Genomic DNA, 17,863 nt, shown 5'->3' with positions numbered 1-17,863 from the left:
CCTGTTCTTTGGCATCTTACCTGACACCCAGTCATATCATGGATGGACCACATCTGAATTAAAGCTTCTCCTCCTGATCCTAGTGATCCTAATTAAGAAGCCCAATCCTCTACTCTTGCAACAAGCTCATACTGGGAAAATAATTGTTTTCATATTGCTGTAGGCAGAATTGTTAACAAAATCTTTGGAAAAGGAGGGTTTTCCTTCACCTCATTTTCCCCAAGGGGAAAGCAACACTAAACCTTCCCCAAAGAATTCTGAGTATGATAGTGATGTCTGCATGAACAAAAACAGATGTGTCTGTGGAGATAAGAGGAAGTATATACAAGTTATATGTGAAGATAAGGTTATGTGAGAAATTGGAAAGAGAATTATGTTATGCTTCACCCATATGTTTGTGCAGTTCTACAAGAACCAACAAAGAAGTATAAAAAAGAAGCTCTGCTCTTTGTGTAAGAAAAACAGTGTAAAATGCAGTTTGAATCTTTTTTATATATTTTAGGAAAATAAATGGAAAATAATTTTCTTCTATTAAAACCTATCTTATGAGATATAATTGGTCCTACATAGCATTCAAATGACATGTAAACATATCATATTGTGAAATAGAAATTAAAGTAAGAATTATAATTTAAACTGTAAGTCGTCTTTTTATATCTTCTGTTATTTGTAAACAATTGTGAGTTACTCAACTATGGTTAAAGAGCTTTGAATAAACCCAACCACAGTCTGGTTTTCAAAGCAACCACTTTTTGTAACATTTTGCCTCAGAAATCGAAAAGGAGTAAAGTAGGAATATATGAATGGAAATAAAATATTTCTTAGTATAGGCATTTCCAAAATCCGGTGCACTCAATATGCAAGTGTTGTACAATTTTCCAAGTCCAACAATACAGTTTTTCTCATGTAACAAAATCAAGTAGATCTTGACTTCCGGTGGCGGCGTGGCGCCGAAGACAGCCTCCCCTGGCTGCCCGCGGCTCAGCTGTTTGTTTTTTCGCCCGAAACAGCGCCGATCAGCTGTTCGGGCGAAATTGAAGCCCCCTCCTCGGGAGAAGAGGAGGGGGTGAGGCCCCAGGTAGGGGTAGAGTTCTCCGAGGCCGCCTGAGCTTGGAGCTTGGGCGGCTGAAGGATCGAACTCCCCCGAAGCCTGGGTTGCTCCCAGCTGGCCGTCGTCTCTGCTCCGAACTTCCTGGAGCAGAGCCAGGCATCTGCGAACCATCCCTGCCTGAAGAAAGGACTATGATTTAAAGGAACAGGCAGAGCGGTACAAGAGGAAAAGGTGAAGAGGACTATTTTACTGTACTCTCTAACTTGTTGGACTTTTTAAACTTTAATTGAAAGTGCGTCATAATTGAGGATTAAAAGATGGCGGCTAAACCTCCCTCTAAAACTCTTCGGAGTGGAGGATCCTCGCCGGTGCAACAATCATCACTACAGGCATTGCACCCTCCTGAAGTGCTGACATCGAAGGATTTGCGAGATGCCTTGGATAAACATGCCCAGGTACTTTTGGAATCAATTAATCAATCAATTGCTGATAAATTTGCACAGATGGAGGAGAAATTGGAGAAATTTGAGGAAAGAATGGAAGAGAGGATGGAACAGAAGTACAGCGTGATGAAGGTAGACATTTTGACTTCAGTGCATAAAGTGGCGGAATGTGTGGAAGATTTAGATGAAAAAGTGGATGATTTGGCTCAAAGGAATGCTATACTAGAAGTAAAAGCACGGGAGAATGAAATTGAAAGAGGCAAGTTGGAAAGGGAGTTAAGCCATGCCCAATATTACCAGATGCAGTTTGCTGTCAGAATTAGAGGCTTAAAAGAGAATGTTAAAGAAGATTTAAAGCAGCTGATCTCTGAGGCTCTCGAAGGGGTATTGAACCAGCCAGCATCTGAAATAAGAGCAGCTATGGATAAAGTGTTTCGGGTGAATTCATGGATTGCCAGACAGAGAAAGTTGCCTAGAGATGTGGTGGTTTATTTTGCAAAAAGAGAAATTAGAGATCAAGTTATACAAGCTGCCTATGATGCTAAGGTTGTGATTGCTGAACAAGAAGTCTTGGTTTTAAAAGAAATTCCTCCAAGGATTTTAAGGGGAAGAAAGGACTATACATTTCTTGTGCAAGAGCTCAAGCAAAGAGATATAAGGTTCAGATGGGAGATTCCAGAGGGGCTGATGGTGATGTATGAAGGTAAAAGGTATAGGCTGATTACTGTGAAACAAGCACGTGATTTCTACAATAATGTCTTAAAAGCAACCCCATTAACGCTCCTGGAAGCTGGAAAGGGATCTGGAGAAGAAGAACAACAAGAGGAGGAAACAGAGGAAAATGGTGCTGGAGGAGATCAAGCTACAATCTCTTTGGATGATCCTAGAGAGCAAAGAGTGACGCGTGCTGCTTTAAAACGAGCAAAGAAAATAAAAGAACAAGATCAGCAAAAGTCTTCAGATTCTTCACAACGCATTCATAGCCAAGCTGTGGGAGGAGCACGGCCTAAAGTAACCAGTCCTATCAAAGCTGTGGTCCAAGAGCTTTTCGGGGATATACATGGCAACTAAATTTTTAACCTGGAATGTTAATGGACTAAACTCACCGCAGAAGAGGAAGAAAGTTTTTCAATATTTAAAACAATTTAAGATAGATGTTATATGCCTGCAAGAAACGCATATTAGAGTTTTGGATCAAAAGTATTTATTGAACTCGAGGCTGGGTACGCAATTTGTTGCTTCTGCAGAGAATAAGAAAAATGGAGTGGTTGTTTATGTTAAAAGTGCCTTAACAGCGGACCTAATTGAAGCAGATAAGCATGGAAGATATGTTATGATCGAGCTGTTGTTTGAAGGTAAAAAGACGCTTTTAGTTGGATTATATGCTCCAAATCAACAACAAGCTGACTTTTTTAGTTTACTTCATACAAAGCTTACCCAGTTGGATTATAAATCCTTTATTTTTATGGGGGACTGGAATGGAGTTATGGATGTACAGTTGGATAAGGCTGGAGCCTTTAAGCGCATTCCAAGTCACGCTAGACTGCCTAAATCTTTTTTTGAAATGATGGATGACCTGGAATTGCGAGATATTTGGCGTGAGAGACATTTGCAGGAGAAGGATTATACATTTTATTCTGATAGACACCAATCTTTTTCGAGGATTGATTTTATTTTGTTGACTAATGATTTTCTTTTGAGAACTAAAAAGGTGAAAATCTGCGCAAGAATTATCTCTGATCACAGTCCAGTGTGGTTGGAGATTGATAAGGAAAGAGGAGATAGACGCTCATGGCGCGTAAATGAGAATTTGTTTAGAAATCAGAGAAATGTGGAAGAATGCAAACAGCGGATGAAGGATTTTTTTGAGATGAATATGAATAAGGGTACCTCTATGGATATGGTTTGGGATGCTAGCAAGGCCTATATGAGAGGGGTGTTGATATATATGAATAATAGACATAGACGTGCAGTGGAAACTAGAAGGAAAGAACTGGAGAATGAAATAAAGGAAAAAGAAAAGGCTTTGATTTTGAACCCAGAGGAGGTGAAGATCAAGGACGCTATTAGACTGTTACGAGGACAATTTGATAAATTAATGGCTGATCAAGTGGCGACCAATCTGCGGTTTGCTAGGCATAATACTTTTTGCAATGCTAATAAGCCAGGCAGATGGTTGGCTTATAGACTGAGGAAAAAACAAAGGGCATCTAATATAGATAAGATTGAGTATAAAGGAAGGGTTGTGTATCAACAGAATCTTATTAAGGATGCCTTTGTGGATTTTTACTCGAAATTATATACTAAAGAGGACATTAATGCAAAAGATATTGATACGTATTTGGAGAAGGCTAGCATCCCGGTTCTTACGCAAGTACAAAAAGAGGGGATTAACCAACTGATTACAGAAGAAGAAATTTTTACAGCTATTAAGGAATTGAAGGTGGATAAAGCACCAGGCACTGATGGCTTGACTGCGGCCTATTATAAAAACTTACAATTAGAGATGATAAAACCGTTAAAGGAACTGTTCCAGACAATCCAGAGGGGGGGAAAGGTGCCCCCGTCTTGGAGAACAGCTTTTATCTCTTTGATTCCGAAGGAAGACCAGGATGCTACTTTAGTTAAAAATTACAGACCGATATCGCTTTTAAATACAGATTATAAGATATTTGCTAAGGTTTTGGCTAATAGACTGATGAGGGTTCTGCAACAGGTGATTTATTTATTTATTTATTTATTTATTTAATTATATTTATATACCGCCCTATTCCCTGAGGACTCAGGGCGGTTTACAGGGAATTAAAAATCCAAAATACAAAAATTAAGAACCAAATTAAAAAAAATTAAATTAACCCTGTAGTCAGTTAAAAAAGAACCCCAAATTAAAAATTCCTCCTCAGTCTGGGCCCGAGAGCTCGAAGAGCCAGGTCTTCAGGCCCCGGCGGAATGATCGGAGGTCGGGGGCAGTCCTCAGCTCCACCGGCAGCTGGTTCCAGAGGGCAGGCGCTCCCACCGAGAAGGCCCTATCCCTGGGTGTCACCCGCCGGCAATCTCTCACCGGCGGAACCCTGAGCAGACCCTCCCTGTGGGAGCGCACTGGGCGAAGGGCGTTTGATGCCAGCAGCAGGTGTTCCCTCAAATAACCCGGACCCAGGCCATGTAGGGCTTTATAGGTGATAACCAGCACCTTGAATTTCACCCGGAGGGCAACCGGAAGCCAATGCAGCTCGCGGAGTAGACCAAACGGGGTTTATTAGTGGAAGACAAATGAAAACTAATGTGAGACATATAGTTGATGTGTTAGAGTTTTTGGAAAGGCACAACCAGATCTCTGCTGCGCTAATCTTTTTAGATGCTGAAAAGGCTTTTGATCAATTGAACTGGCAATTTTTGTTGAAAGTTTTAGACAAAATGGATTTTGGGGAAAAATTTTTACAACCGATTAGGGCATTATACCAAAAACAAACTGCCCGAATTATAGTTAACAATAGTTTGACAACAGTATGTAATATTGAGAAGGGCACAAGGCAAGGGTGTCCGCTATCGCCCTTGTTATTTGTATTAACATTAGAGATATTATTGGTTAAGATTCGGAATTCGGAAAAAATTAAGGGGATACAAGTTGGAGATCAGGATTACAGATTGAGAGCATTTGCAGATGATCTGGTTGTTACAGTGACCCAGCCAGAGAACTCTGTTGTGGACCTGATGGAGATAATAACACAATATGGGAAGGTTTCTGGATTTAAAGTAAATATACAGAAAATTAAAATTTTGGCTAGAAATATGACAGTTTCGCAGAAGGCTCTCCTAGAAGGATTAACTCGATTTGAGATTGTTAAAAGGGTTAAATATTTGGGGGTGATTTTGTCGCCCTCTAATACAAAGTTATATAAAAATAATTATGAAAAGTTATGGGGGAAAATTCAAAAAGAACTGGAGAGTTGGGAAAAATTGCAATTGTCTTTGTTGGGACGGATTGCAGCAGTGAAAATGAATGTCCTGCCCAAATTTTTATTCTTATTTCAAATGATACCGATTCTTAAGAAAGACTCTAACTTGGAGGAATGGCAGCGTGGTATCAATAAATTTGTGTGGGCAGGGAAAAAGCCACGAGTTAAACTTAAGATTATGCAGGATACTCGTGAGAGAGGTGGCCTTAAAATGCCTAATTTTAAATTATATTATGAAGCTGCTGCACTAGTAGGAATAAGTGATTGGATTAATTTGACACAATCGAGGTTATTAAATCTTGAGGGCCATGATCTGTTGTTTGGCTGGCATGCATATTTGTTGTATGATAAGAAGGTAGATACTGTGTTTAGGATGCATATTTTAAGACAGGCATTGCTGAGAGTTTGGAAGAAGTATAGACATAAGTTAAGCAGCAAGATACCATTGTGGGCAATCCCAAAACACGCAATACAAAATATACATGCTGGTTTCAAACATGATGAGACTACTTACAAGGAAATTTTAAGTTTGGAAAGGAATATTTGGTGCTTGAAATCATATAGTTTCTTGCGAGAAGAGAAGGTTGTTCAGACTTGGTTTCAATATATTCAGTTACAGGCCAGGTGGAAAGAAGACCAAAAAAATGGATTTGCAACGATTGATGAAAATTTGATAAAGCAAATTAGAAATCAAGGACCAGCACATATTAAACAGATATATCTTGCATTGATAGAGATCGATTCAGAAACAGAGCTTGTTAAGGATTGTATGATAAAATGGGCCCAAAACATTCAGGAAGTTATTACAATGGACACGTGGGAAAAGATCTGGGTGAGGAATGTAAAATTCACTCAAGCTCAAAGTCTAAGAGAGAACTTTTACAAAATGTTTTATAGGTGGCATCTAGATCCTAAAAAGCTTGCAAGTATGTATCCGAATTATCAGCCTAAATGTTGGAGGTGTGGTGATGAAGAGGCAACATATTTTCACATATGGTGGACATGTAAAAAGGTCAAGGCTTTTTGGATAAAAGTCTGGTGGAATATGCAGAAGATTTTTAAACGGAGGATAAAGTTTTGTCCGCAATTTTTTTTGTTGGGAATAATTGTTGACGCTACAGTTGTGGACTCTAAGTTGATGTTGAATTTAGTTACGGCAGCAAGACTTTTGATAGGTCAATATTGGAAGAAAGAGGAACTGCCGACTATACAAGAGTGGATTTTAAAGGTTTCCGACTTGGCAGAGATGGCGAAGATTTCGGCCTATTTGAAAGATTACTCGCAAGAACATTATATTATGGAATGGAGAAAATGGATTGAGTTTATCCAGAATAAGTATAGGGTCAAGAAGTTTTATCTAGCATTTGAATAAGTCTTCTTTCGTTTTCTTTTTTCTTTTTTTCTTTTGTCTTCTATATATATTTAATAATGCTAAGTTTTGTTTGATCCTATATAAGTTAGAGAGTGATGGATTTTAGAATTTATAGTTGTTAGTATATGGTTGTTTATGATTGCTTTTTTATATATATATACCTTGTATTTAGCTCTGGGAAGTCCGGGGGGGGAGGGGGGTTGGGGGAGGTGGGGGGGAGGAGGGAGGGGGGAGGGGGGGGAAGGGGGGAGGTAGGGAGGGGAGGAGGGAGGGGGAAGGGGGTTTTTTAAAGGAAAACTGTATTTTTAAAACTTTTCAATAAAAAAAAATCAAGTAGATCTTGATTATATTGTACATCTGACAATTAAAATGATGTGATATTGGTATAAAAGATGGCCATTCCTATATTGCCTCTATTGCATATCTGATAATAATTTTAGATTTGCAATATAATTTTTTAAAAAAATGTTTACCTAAAGAACCTAGATGTATACATGCCAGTGATAGTAATGCAGAAGTTTAAAAATAAAATAATTCTTTAAACCCATTCCTATCCTATGTTTCCTGAAGGGGAGGGGAAGGGGGGAAAATGTATTGCTTCCCCCATTTACTTTGTTTATTGCTCTGTATAACCTTTTACTATTTGTTTAACCTTTTTATTACCTTTCTATCCACTGAGAGATAGATAGGGATGTTATTTCCCAGAATACTTAAAAGAACAAATGTAAATCAAGGGAGGGAAGGGGTGATGTATTCTGGTTAGGCCTGTAACCTCTGAAGCTCTTTCAAATGGGGCTGAAGCAGGGGGCGTAGCAATAGGAATGTATATAATGCTATGGATTTGAACATTTGGGTGTGGTCTCTGTTTTTAGCATGCATGTGCGGGGGAACCTTTACCCTTTTAATTACAAGTATATATGGTTTTTAATATGCTTGTCTACACTCCACAAGACTTTTGTTCAGTGCCTGTATCTCAAGAAGTACTACCTAGTCCTGTTTTTAATCACTGCCCACAGCACAGCCTCTTGACTATTAAATCTCATCAGAAAGGTCCCTCAATCATTGTTTCTATAACTTCTTCTCTTGTATTGTCCTAATGATTTAAAGTTTACCTGTGTACAAAAAAAAGAAGGTATAAAATCCTTGTATTTACTGTAGGGAGTGACCGTGTGGCACACTAGTTCTTAAACTTGGGTAATTGCCCAAGGGAGTAATCTAGGCATAACCTGGAGGTAATGGAGCAATTTGTAACCACTTTGAGTCAAGGATCCAGTTTCGATCTGCCACTGCCAAGACACTTATGTAAACCAACAGAGTCTGACTACAATGTCATTCTCCCAACAACTCCTTAAAGTGAATATGTCAAAGACATAACCCATTAAATCAATAATCATTCCATGGTTAATGTATAGTGTTGCTATCAACTAGTAATTATGTCAATTTTTGCAGCCCAAATCTGGTTGTCCTAGAGGGCCAAGAAGAGGGGAGTTTAAATAAGAGTGTCTGGTTGATTTCACATATTCATTTAATCTCATTTGTTCAAGATCTAGAGGCTGAAAGTGCAAAACTTTACTAAGTTTGGTTTTATTAATCCTAGTCATGTTTTATGATTTAGCAAGTACTGTGAAAATCCAGAAAATTAATTCAAGAACCAAGAGAACTGAAGTATATATGGATAGCCATATATCCAACTCCACCACTTAATCCAGGAATTCAGATTAAAGTATCCCTGATAAACAGTTACAGAATCTCTGCTTGAACATCTCCAGCACAGTGATCCCATCTCTCTGGGCAGCTGGTTGCTTCATGCAACTGGTTTAATACTATATTAGCACCATATGGCAGGGCTTTTCAACCAGTGGTACGGGTGTCACCTGTGGTACATTGGCACCTGGCAGGTGGTATGCGACCATCCTAGAAAAGCAATAGTGGGGGAGGGGAATGGCAGCACCACACAAGCCTGAGTAAGAGATGGCTGGAGCTGCAGGGCTGTCAGGGCTTAGTGGAAGTGCCAGGATCAATGCCAGGCTCCAGCTGGAGCTCAGCGCTGATCCTGGTGCTTCTGCTGAGCCCAGAAGAAGCGCCGATCAGCTGGAATGTTGCAGCATCTCCAGGGTCTTGTGATTTACATTCAGATGCTTGGCAACTGATTCATATTTATGACGGTCACACTGTCCCAGGGTCATGTAAAGTGATCAAAACCTGCTGCAACTATTCAGCAGAGGGGGGGAGATAAAAACAAAACACTCCCACCCCACCCCCACTGTTAATCCTCAACTGAAACGCTCACAACAATGAAAACCTCGGACAGGAAGAAGAGCACTGCCGGGCGGGCAGGCGTCTTGCTCGGCTGTGGCTTGGGAGGCACTTTTTTCAGTGCCATTGTAACTTCAAACAGTCACTAAACGAACTGCCGTAAGTCGAGGACTACCTGTACTTCATCACTTTTTTCCTTTTTTTTCTTTTTTTGGTCATCAAGTTTTTGACAACTTGCTAGGTGACTGGTGGTACTCGGATATTGCCATATCATAAAAGTGGTACAATGGGTAAAAAGGTTGAAAAGCCCTGCCATATGGGAAGAATAAAATAGAGCTGGAAGGGACCTTGGAGGTCTTCTAGTCCAGCCCATCCTCCATTCCCCCCCCCCCCGCTTAAGCAGGAGAACCTACACCATCTCAGGTGATTGTCTAGTCTAGAGCCAGTTTGGTGTGGTTAAGGCACTGGGCTAGAAACTGGGAGACTGCAAGTTCTGATCTCAGCCAGCTGGGCAACTTTCAGCCAGACCCTCAGCCTCAGCCCTAAAAAGAAGACAAGGGCAAACCACTTTGGGAATTTTATCAAGAAAACGGCAGGGACTTGTGTAGGACTAGGCAGTCACTCATAGTTAAAACTGACTTGAAGGCATACATCACAAAATGTTTCCATTAAGAGCCCATACATCAATGAAATGTTTTCATTGATATTCATATATGAAATTTCTCATCTGTTTGTTATTATATTGTTAAGCTTCCTGACTGTTGTGTAGTGGGTTCTGAAGAGTAGGAATGATGCCAGGCAGATTAGTACAGTTAAACAGCTCTTTATTTGGTGACCATAACTGTACTGAGGGGTTAGGGCAGACATGTCAAACACAAGGCCCGGGGGCCAGATCCGGCCCGCGAAGTGGTTTCATGCGGCCCACGAAGCCATCCTGGAAACAGGGAGGGAACGGCCCCCACTGCCTTGGCCCTGGCCCAGAGACCCTCCTTCTGCCAGAGACCCCCAGATCTGTCCCACTCCTGCCCAGGCCCCCATAGGCACCCTTGATGCCAACGATGCAGAGCTGGCCACGCCCACCCAGTAGGCCATACGTACTCTAGCCACGCCCACCCAGTAGGCCACGCCCACCCTGGCCACACCCACCCGGCCCCCTGAGGGCAACCGCAATGCTGATGCGGCCCTCAATGAAATTGAGTTTGACACCCCTGGGTTAGGGGATACATGCACTCTTTATATACCTTTCTGAGTACACAGCCAACCAATCAGATTGAACCTAAATCTCCCACCATAATTGACTCCCCCCAAAATGGTTACAGTTCAAATGCATACTGGTAGTGACTGTTATACAAGTGCTTAGGTGTTTCTTTAAGCCTTAATACACAACACCCCTTCCCCTTTTAAGGATTAAACAATATAACTTATGCAAAACATATTTACTGTACATTTCCACTTCCACATTCCGGACTAAATGTGAAGGATTGACACCCCCCCCACCCAAGGTTATGTACAGCAAACCCTTATGTAAGGATTTTCTCACTCCAACCTCCACTATTTGTTTATGAGTGATTGACCCCACTCAAGATAACGTGAGTGATTGACCCCACTCCAGGTAGTAATTTCTAAACAAGGTGAGAGTTGCTCATACTGACCCATGCAACCCAATGTCAATGTCAGTTGCGATGTACCATTAATGGTACACACTGACTCCCCAGATATAGATTAGGTGGACCCAATTTTACAGAAATTACAATAACAAAAGGTGTGCCCAATGAAGACCATGACAACTTCTTCCTCTTAGTTGACCACATAGTCAGCGAGGTAAGCGGGTGGCCTATGAGGCCAAGATGAACGCCTTATGGGTTCTGTCCCCTGTTGGTCTAACAATTTGCTAGGCGTGCCCTGGAAGTCCAGGTTCTCCTGAACTGGGGAGTCAGTAGGGAAACTCTGGCTGACCATTTCTGGTAGGCCCACCCCAGAGTCTTTTTCGTAACTGGTCTATATGCCGTCTAAACTGTCGACCGCCCTCCACCCCTACTAAGTAAGATAGGGGCCCGGTTTTGTCAACCACCACCCCCGGAATCCATAAATGTCCTGGGCCGTAGTTCCTAGCCCAAACCAAGTCACCTGGTTGTAGTCCCCTTGGGGGTTTGGGTTGAGCAGCCTCAGAAGCCACTCTGTCGGGATAGAGTCTGTCCAGTTTGGTGATAAGGCATCTGCCCCAATGGAGCTCCACAGGACTCTTTCCAGTGGCTGTACATGGTGTGGAGTGTTGACACAATAAGAAGTCTGCTAACCTGTGATGCCAGTTACCAACGATGATGCGCCTGAGTGCGTCCTTGGTTGTTTTCACCATCCTTTCTGCTTGACCGTTAGACGACGGGTGGAAGGGCATGGATGCAGCATGTCTAATCATGTTTGCTGTCAAGAAGGCCTGAAAATCAGCAGCAGTAAATTGAGTCCCATTATCTGATACCAAAACGTCAGGGAGCCCATGAGTGGCAAAAAGTTTCCTTAGCTCTTGTATTGTTCTGGCAGTGATCATGTTTGGGACTGGCACCATCTCTAGCGACTTTGAGTGGCTATCCACCACTATTAAGAAAAGCTGTCCTTGGAATGGACCAGCGTAGTCAATGTGAACCCTGGACCAGGGTGTGTGTGTTGCCTCCCATTTGCGGACAGGCACTTGGGGCATCTCAGATCTGGACCTTTGACAAGTGTAGCATCCGTGTACCTGCTGTTCCACTGCCTTATCTAACCCCAGCCACCATAGGTAGCTCCTTGCTAGCGCCTTCATGCGAACTATGCCAGGGTGCCCCTCATGTAGTGACTGCAGAACTCTATATCTCAATGCTGAGGGTATAATGACCCTACTACCCCACAATAGGCATCCTTTATGCACGGATAATTCGTGTCTCCTAAGAAAATAAGCTTGGAATTCGGGGCCTGGATTTCTATCCTGCCACCCTGTGAAAACCCAAGACAGAATTCTGCTTAGGATTTTATCTGAGGTTGTCTCAGCGGCTATGTCCCCTGCATGGAGAGGGAATTCAGGTAGCTCTTGGATTGACAGTATCTGTGCAGCAGGGGCCGGATCTGGCTCAATGTTTGCTAGGGGTAGCCTACTGAGGCCATCAGCATGGCCCATTTCTTTTCCTGGCTTGTGAATCATTTTAAAACTGTAAGCCGATAAGAATATGGACCACCTGAGCATCCTTGGAGAGAGTATGTGGGGGGTTTGTTTGTCGGTGGTGAATAAGCCTAATAGAGGCTTATGGTATGTAAACACTGAATTTCCTACCATACAGATAGTCGTGGAATTTCTTGACCCCAGCCACTATTGCCAGGGCTTCCTTGTCTATCTGTGCATAGTTCCTCTCCGCCCCTGATAATGTTCTGGAGTAATAGGCAATGGGAACCTGTTCGCCATTTTCCTCCAGATTGCTTAACACTGCTCCCACTCCATAGGGTGAAGCACTGCAAGCAATGCAGATGGGCTTCGTTTCAATGTAATGGGTAACTGTGGATTTATTAGATAATAGGACCTTAAGGTCCTGGAAGCTTTTTTCATGGACATTGGTCCATTTCCAAGTGGCTTTTTTATCAAGAAGACTATGCAAGGGTTCAGCTATGGCAGCTTTGTGAGGTAGGAACGAATGGTAGAAATTTATTAATCCCAGAAAAGCTTGCAGTTCAACTTTGTTTTTGGGAGTGGGGGCCATCTTAATTGCCTTCACTTTTGATTCTGCGGGGTGAATCCCACTGGCATCAATTCTGAACCCCAAAAATTCTGTAGATGCAACCCCTATACTGCATTTGTCCCTTTTTAGCTTGAGACCTGCAGCACGAAGCCTATTTAAAACTGCCCTAAGTTTGTCTGCTAGCACTTCCTCTGTTTCCCCTGCAATGAGGACATCGTCAAAATAAAGGCAAACCCCTTGGATGCCTTTAAGTGTTCGCTCCATTACCTCCTGACAAATCCCAGGTGCCACACTTACGCCAAATTGCAGGCGGTTGACTCTGAAGGCTCCCCTATGAGTTACAATTGTTTGGGCTGCTGCTGTATCCATAGTAACCGGCAGCTGCTGATACGCCTGTGCGAGGTCTACTTTAGCAAAGATGGCGCCGCCTTGGAGGGAAGTGAGAACGTGGCTGACCGTGGGGACTGGGTAAGTGTGCTGGTTGAGGGCCTTATTTAGGGTGCACTTATAATCTGCACAGATATGGATTTCCCTGTTAGGGGGATGACAATTGGGGTCTCCCACTTCCCCCTTTCTACCAGCTGCAGGACCCCCTGTTCAACTAATTTGTCTAACTCTCTTTCGATTTTATGTTTGAGTGCAAAAGGAACTCTCCTGGGTTTAATTCTAATGGGTAAGACGCTGGGATTTAACTTAAATGAAATGGGGGGATCTGTTTACCTTCCAAGCTTATTATTGAAAACGTCCGCAAACTCTTTGCAGACAGATTCGATGTTGTTTCCCTGTGTTCTATGGATGCCTGAAATTACAATGCCCAACGCCTCAAACCAGTCCAACCCGACTAAGCTGGTCCTACGACCTTCAACTACAATGATGTCCGAGTGCCCCTGAAACCTTTTAAACCGTACGGAAAGGGTAGCCTCCCCCTTGATTTTTACCTGGGCATTTTGGAAGTCAGTTAAAATAATACTGGAGGGCCTCAATTTGACCCACTGCTTACTTTGGCCGCAAACATATTTAAAAGACTCATATGAGATAATCGAGACTGCAGAGCCAGAGTCTAGCTCCATTTTACAAGGAATGCCTTGTAATTGGACTTCTGGTTTTAATTTAGGTTTAAGCCGGCGGCGGGCCCCGGTTCAGCAGATGGCCCTCCGGCTTTTGAAAAACCCCACACTGATCGGGCTCTGGGCCCTGGTACCTCTCCTCGACGGATTCTCTGGCTGTTCCTTGTGTAGGCCCTCTCGGAACTGACCACCGCGATGTGGTCCAATTTTCCACAGGCCTGACACGTCGCCAACCAGAATTTGCAGTTTGCCCGTGCGTGGTTGCTGCCGCACCCTCCGTATTTTGGAAGGGGCGCTGCCTTCTGCTGGTTCTCCCTCTTCTCGCGTCCTCTCTCTCGTTGCTCTGGTTTTTTCCAAATCTGGTCGACTTCAGTTTCCTCTTCTTCTGCGATCTCGCTGTAAGTAGCGCCTTTGTAGTGAATTGATTCTTCTGATTTGCTGGGTATTGGCGTCTGTACCACCTGCACTACGCCTCCGGCCGCCTCGTCAGCCATGATTTCATCTTGTGCGTCCTGTAGTATTAGGTCGGGCATAGCGAAAAGTTTCTGTTGAAGTCTCGTCTCTTAGGCCGCACACAAGCCTGTCTCGTAGGCGCTCGTCTAGGTTGGTAAACCTGCAGAGACGGGTGGCCTGTTGCAAGGCCGCGATAAATTCAGATGCAGTTTCACCTGGCCGTTGCACCCTCTGGTCAAAACGGAACCGCCAGGCCATCTCAGACATTCTGGGCTTGAAGTGCCCATTCTGCTTCTGCTTGAGTTCAGTGAATGAGACGGTTTCGATCAGCGTAGGGGCAAATAGGCTTTCAGCCAGATCAAATGTTGCCGGCCCACTTATGCAAAGCAAGGTCGCCACTTTTAGGCTGTCCTCAGCAATCTGGTTCGCCCAGAGGTAGTTTTCAACTTGCCCGAGGTGATATGGCCACTGTTTGGGGTGACGGATGTCGAATTCTCTGGGCTGACCGACCTTAGGCATCTTCTTTCTTGTATAATTAGATCCTGCTCCGCAGACTCAGACGTGTGATTCTGAGTACGTGGCCGCTAGCGTGGTGACTAGCCGGCCGTAGAGGGGAGGGGGAAAGATGCCTCTTTCCTCCAGCATGCGAAGCCAACCCCTCCTGAATTCAGCTCTTTGAGGTGAAGTAGGATCCCACCTTCGTCGCCACTGTTGTGTAGTGGGTTTTGAAGAGTAGGAATGATGCCAGGCAGATGAGTACAGTTAAACAGCTCTTTATTTGGTGACCATAACTGTACTGAGGGGTTAGGGCAGGGGTCGGCAACCTCGGCTCTTTTATGACTCGTGGACTTCAACTCCCAGAATTCCTGAGCCAGCATAGCTGGCTCAGGAATTCTGGGAGTTGAAGTCCACGAGTCATAAAAGAGCCGAGGTTGCCGACCCCTGGGTTAGGGGGTACATGCACTCTTTATATACCTTTCTGAGTACACAGCCAACCAATCAGATTGAACCTAAATCTCCCACCATAGTTGACTCCTACCAAAACGGTTACAGTTCAAATGCATACTGGTAGTGACTGTTATACAAGTGCTTAGGTGTTTCTTTAAGCCTTAATACACAACGCTGCCTATTTTGACATTCAAGCAAAGCGCTTGCTTGAATCAATTCCTTTCGCTGTGCTTCGGGGGAGAACGCCCTAACTGCAAGGAATACTTGTTAAGTTAGGCAATCTAGAACGGATCAGTTGTACTAGCCGAGGTGAAGTAACAGAATCGAACCGCTGCGTGGGCGAGGAGTGCGGGGTCAGGCTGAGTCAGGCCACGCCTCTTTCCCGGGCCACGCCCTCTAGAGGCGGACCGCGGAAAGGGGCGCGATGGATGAAGGTGCGGTGCTCCCCCGAAAAACGCGTTCGGGAGAGGAAGACACTGCGGGTCCCTCGCGGCTCTGCCGCGGCCGCTTACTCCAGAGGAGGAAATGGAAGCGTGAGCAGCTAAACGGCCGTTTCTCGCAGCCCCTGGTGAGTCGGGCAGGGCAGGGCAGGGCAGGGCGTCGTTTGCCCGCAGTAAAGATGGTGGTGTTTCCTGTTTTCGCTGTTGCGGGAGAGGATTCCCTTGATTCTAGTCGCTCGTTAACTCGGCGGCTTCTGGCTGTCCCGATTCTCCTTTTGCCCTGTCTGGCCGGAGCCTTCGGTCTCTCCTTCCCTCCCGCTCCGAGCCGCTTCTTTTCTCGCCGCGTTGTGCGGCGATGCCGGGGAGGCTCGCAACCCGAGCTCGGATTCCCCGACCCGCCGAGTTTGGCGAGCGGAGAAAAAGATCCGTCCTTCCGAAAACGCGAGTGGGAAAGCGTGCGGGGATTGGCGGAGAGAGAGAGAGAGAGAGAGGAAACGGCGCTTCTGAAGCGAAGTTGCCCGAAGTGCCCGCTGAACGCTTCGGTTTTCCCTCTCGCCCTATATAAGGCGAAGCTGCGCGCTGTCTTCGGAAAGCCGAAAGGACTCTTCCGGACCGAATTGCTTTTGCAGCTTCCTCGTTCAAGGGGTCCGTCCCTATGCGTTACTCCTCGGCTCTCGGGATGGGATGTATTGGAGATGTCCCTGCAACTGTGTTCTCCTTCTGAATCCCGTCTCCGCGCTTGATCGTGTTGCGCTGTCCTCTTGTCCCATTTTAGCCCCGGGAGCCGGCTTCTCGCCAATAAACGAAGCAGACCTTAGAGCAGGGGTCTTCAAACTTGACCCTTTTATGACTTGTGGACTTCAACTCCCAGAATTCCTCAGCCAGCTTTGCTGGCTGAGGAATTCTGGGAGTTGAAGTCCACAAGTCATAAAAGGGCCAAGTTTGAAGACCCCTGCCTTAGAACCACTGGAAACTGCCGTTCGTTTGTCCATCTCACCGGCCACAGGACTCCAGGGTCTCGGAGACCCCTTCCCTGTCGCCTGATCCGTTTAATTTATCAGGGATGGAAGCGTGGGTTTCCTGCTTGTAAAATATTGGCTCTGCCGCGTAACTGTAGTAAATGCCCAAACGTCGGCTTCAAAAAAAAATGGTTACAATTTAAATGACAACGGATAACGGTAAATTCCTTAAAATAGCTCAAGCGCTGTTGACAGATTAAACATGGAACCTCTCCCAACCTGAGCTCGCAGTGTGGTTCGTACAATCTAAAATTAAAAGAATTGGGGTGCAGGGGAGGCAAGCAGTAACTTCACCCTGTTGCTTGAAAGAAACTGAAATGAAACTGATGGCTTTCAGTTTAGAGGAAATCCGTGTCGGTTTTATTGAACTATTACTATGTAGGTAATAAAAATATTGCTTTATTTCAGTCTTGCTGGAGATAGGGAGGAAAAATTGGTGAAAGTAACATGACTGAATCTTGCTGGGGGGGTTTTCCTTGCTATAAGGAACTTTACAAGTATGTGTGTTAAGTTATGATGTAATGTAACTGATTTACAATCAGGATAGCAAAAACAAACTATCTTAAGAAATAGAAGAAGAAATGGATATTGATTACATGCAAATCCATGAAATGTCCATATTGAAACATATAAAAATCCTATATGAAGACATCTAGATATAAGCTCACAAGATTTCCCAAGCCTATGCAAGTAGTTCTCGGCCTATTACCACAATAGAGCCCAAAATGTTTGTTTCTAACCAAGGCAATTGTTAAGTAACTTATGATGCATTTAATGACTTTTTTTGCCACAGTTGTTAAACGAATCACTGTAATTGTTAAGTAAATTGAGTGGTCATTAAGCTTCCCTCGCTGACTTTGCTTGTTAGGAACCATCTGGGAAGGTTACAAAAAGTGGTGACATGACCCCTGTCGTAAATACTTGCTGGTTGCTAAAAGTCCAAATTTTGATCATGTGCCCATGGGGATGCTGCAATGGTCATAAGTGTGAAAACTGGTCAAAAGTCACTTTTTCAGTGCTGTTGTAACTTTGAACGATCACTAAATAAATGATTGTAAATAGAGGACTACCTGTATGATTTGCTGTAAAAAAAAGAAAAGCCATCAAATGCATCACCATGAAAAACAATCTTTGCAACAGAGAGTTGACACAACATA

General features: G+C 43.9%; 1 protein-coding gene across 3 annotated transcripts in view; it reads left to right on the top strand.

Annotated features, from left to right (window-relative positions):
* The first annotated feature begins 368 nt into the window (after positions 1 to 368).
* Positions 369 to 17,863, top strand: part of SIMC1 (SUMO interacting motifs containing 1) — a 42,141-nt gene continuing 24,646 nt past the window's right edge. For 2 of the 3 annotated variants that reach the window (XR_014491161.1, XM_083352260.1), the window contains exon 1: positions 15,489 to 15,815. Coding sequence is in view for 1 of the 3 variants with exons in the window: in XM_083352260.1 (XP_083208386.1) it covers positions 15,672 to 15,815 (144 nt within the window). In the remaining 2 variants the exon portion in view is untranslated. Of the gene's footprint in view, positions 453 to 15,488; positions 15,816 to 17,863 lie in introns of those variants that run through there. The other variant, XM_083352261.1, reaches the window with a different exon arrangement.

This window comes from Vipera ursinii (genome assembly GCF_947247035.1).
Source record: "Vipera ursinii genome assembly, chromosome: 2".
NCBI lineage: Eukaryota > Metazoa > Chordata > Lepidosauria > Squamata > Viperidae > Vipera > Vipera ursinii.
Note: the sequence above shows the minus strand (reverse complement) of the source record. Positions and strands in the feature narration are given on the sequence as shown.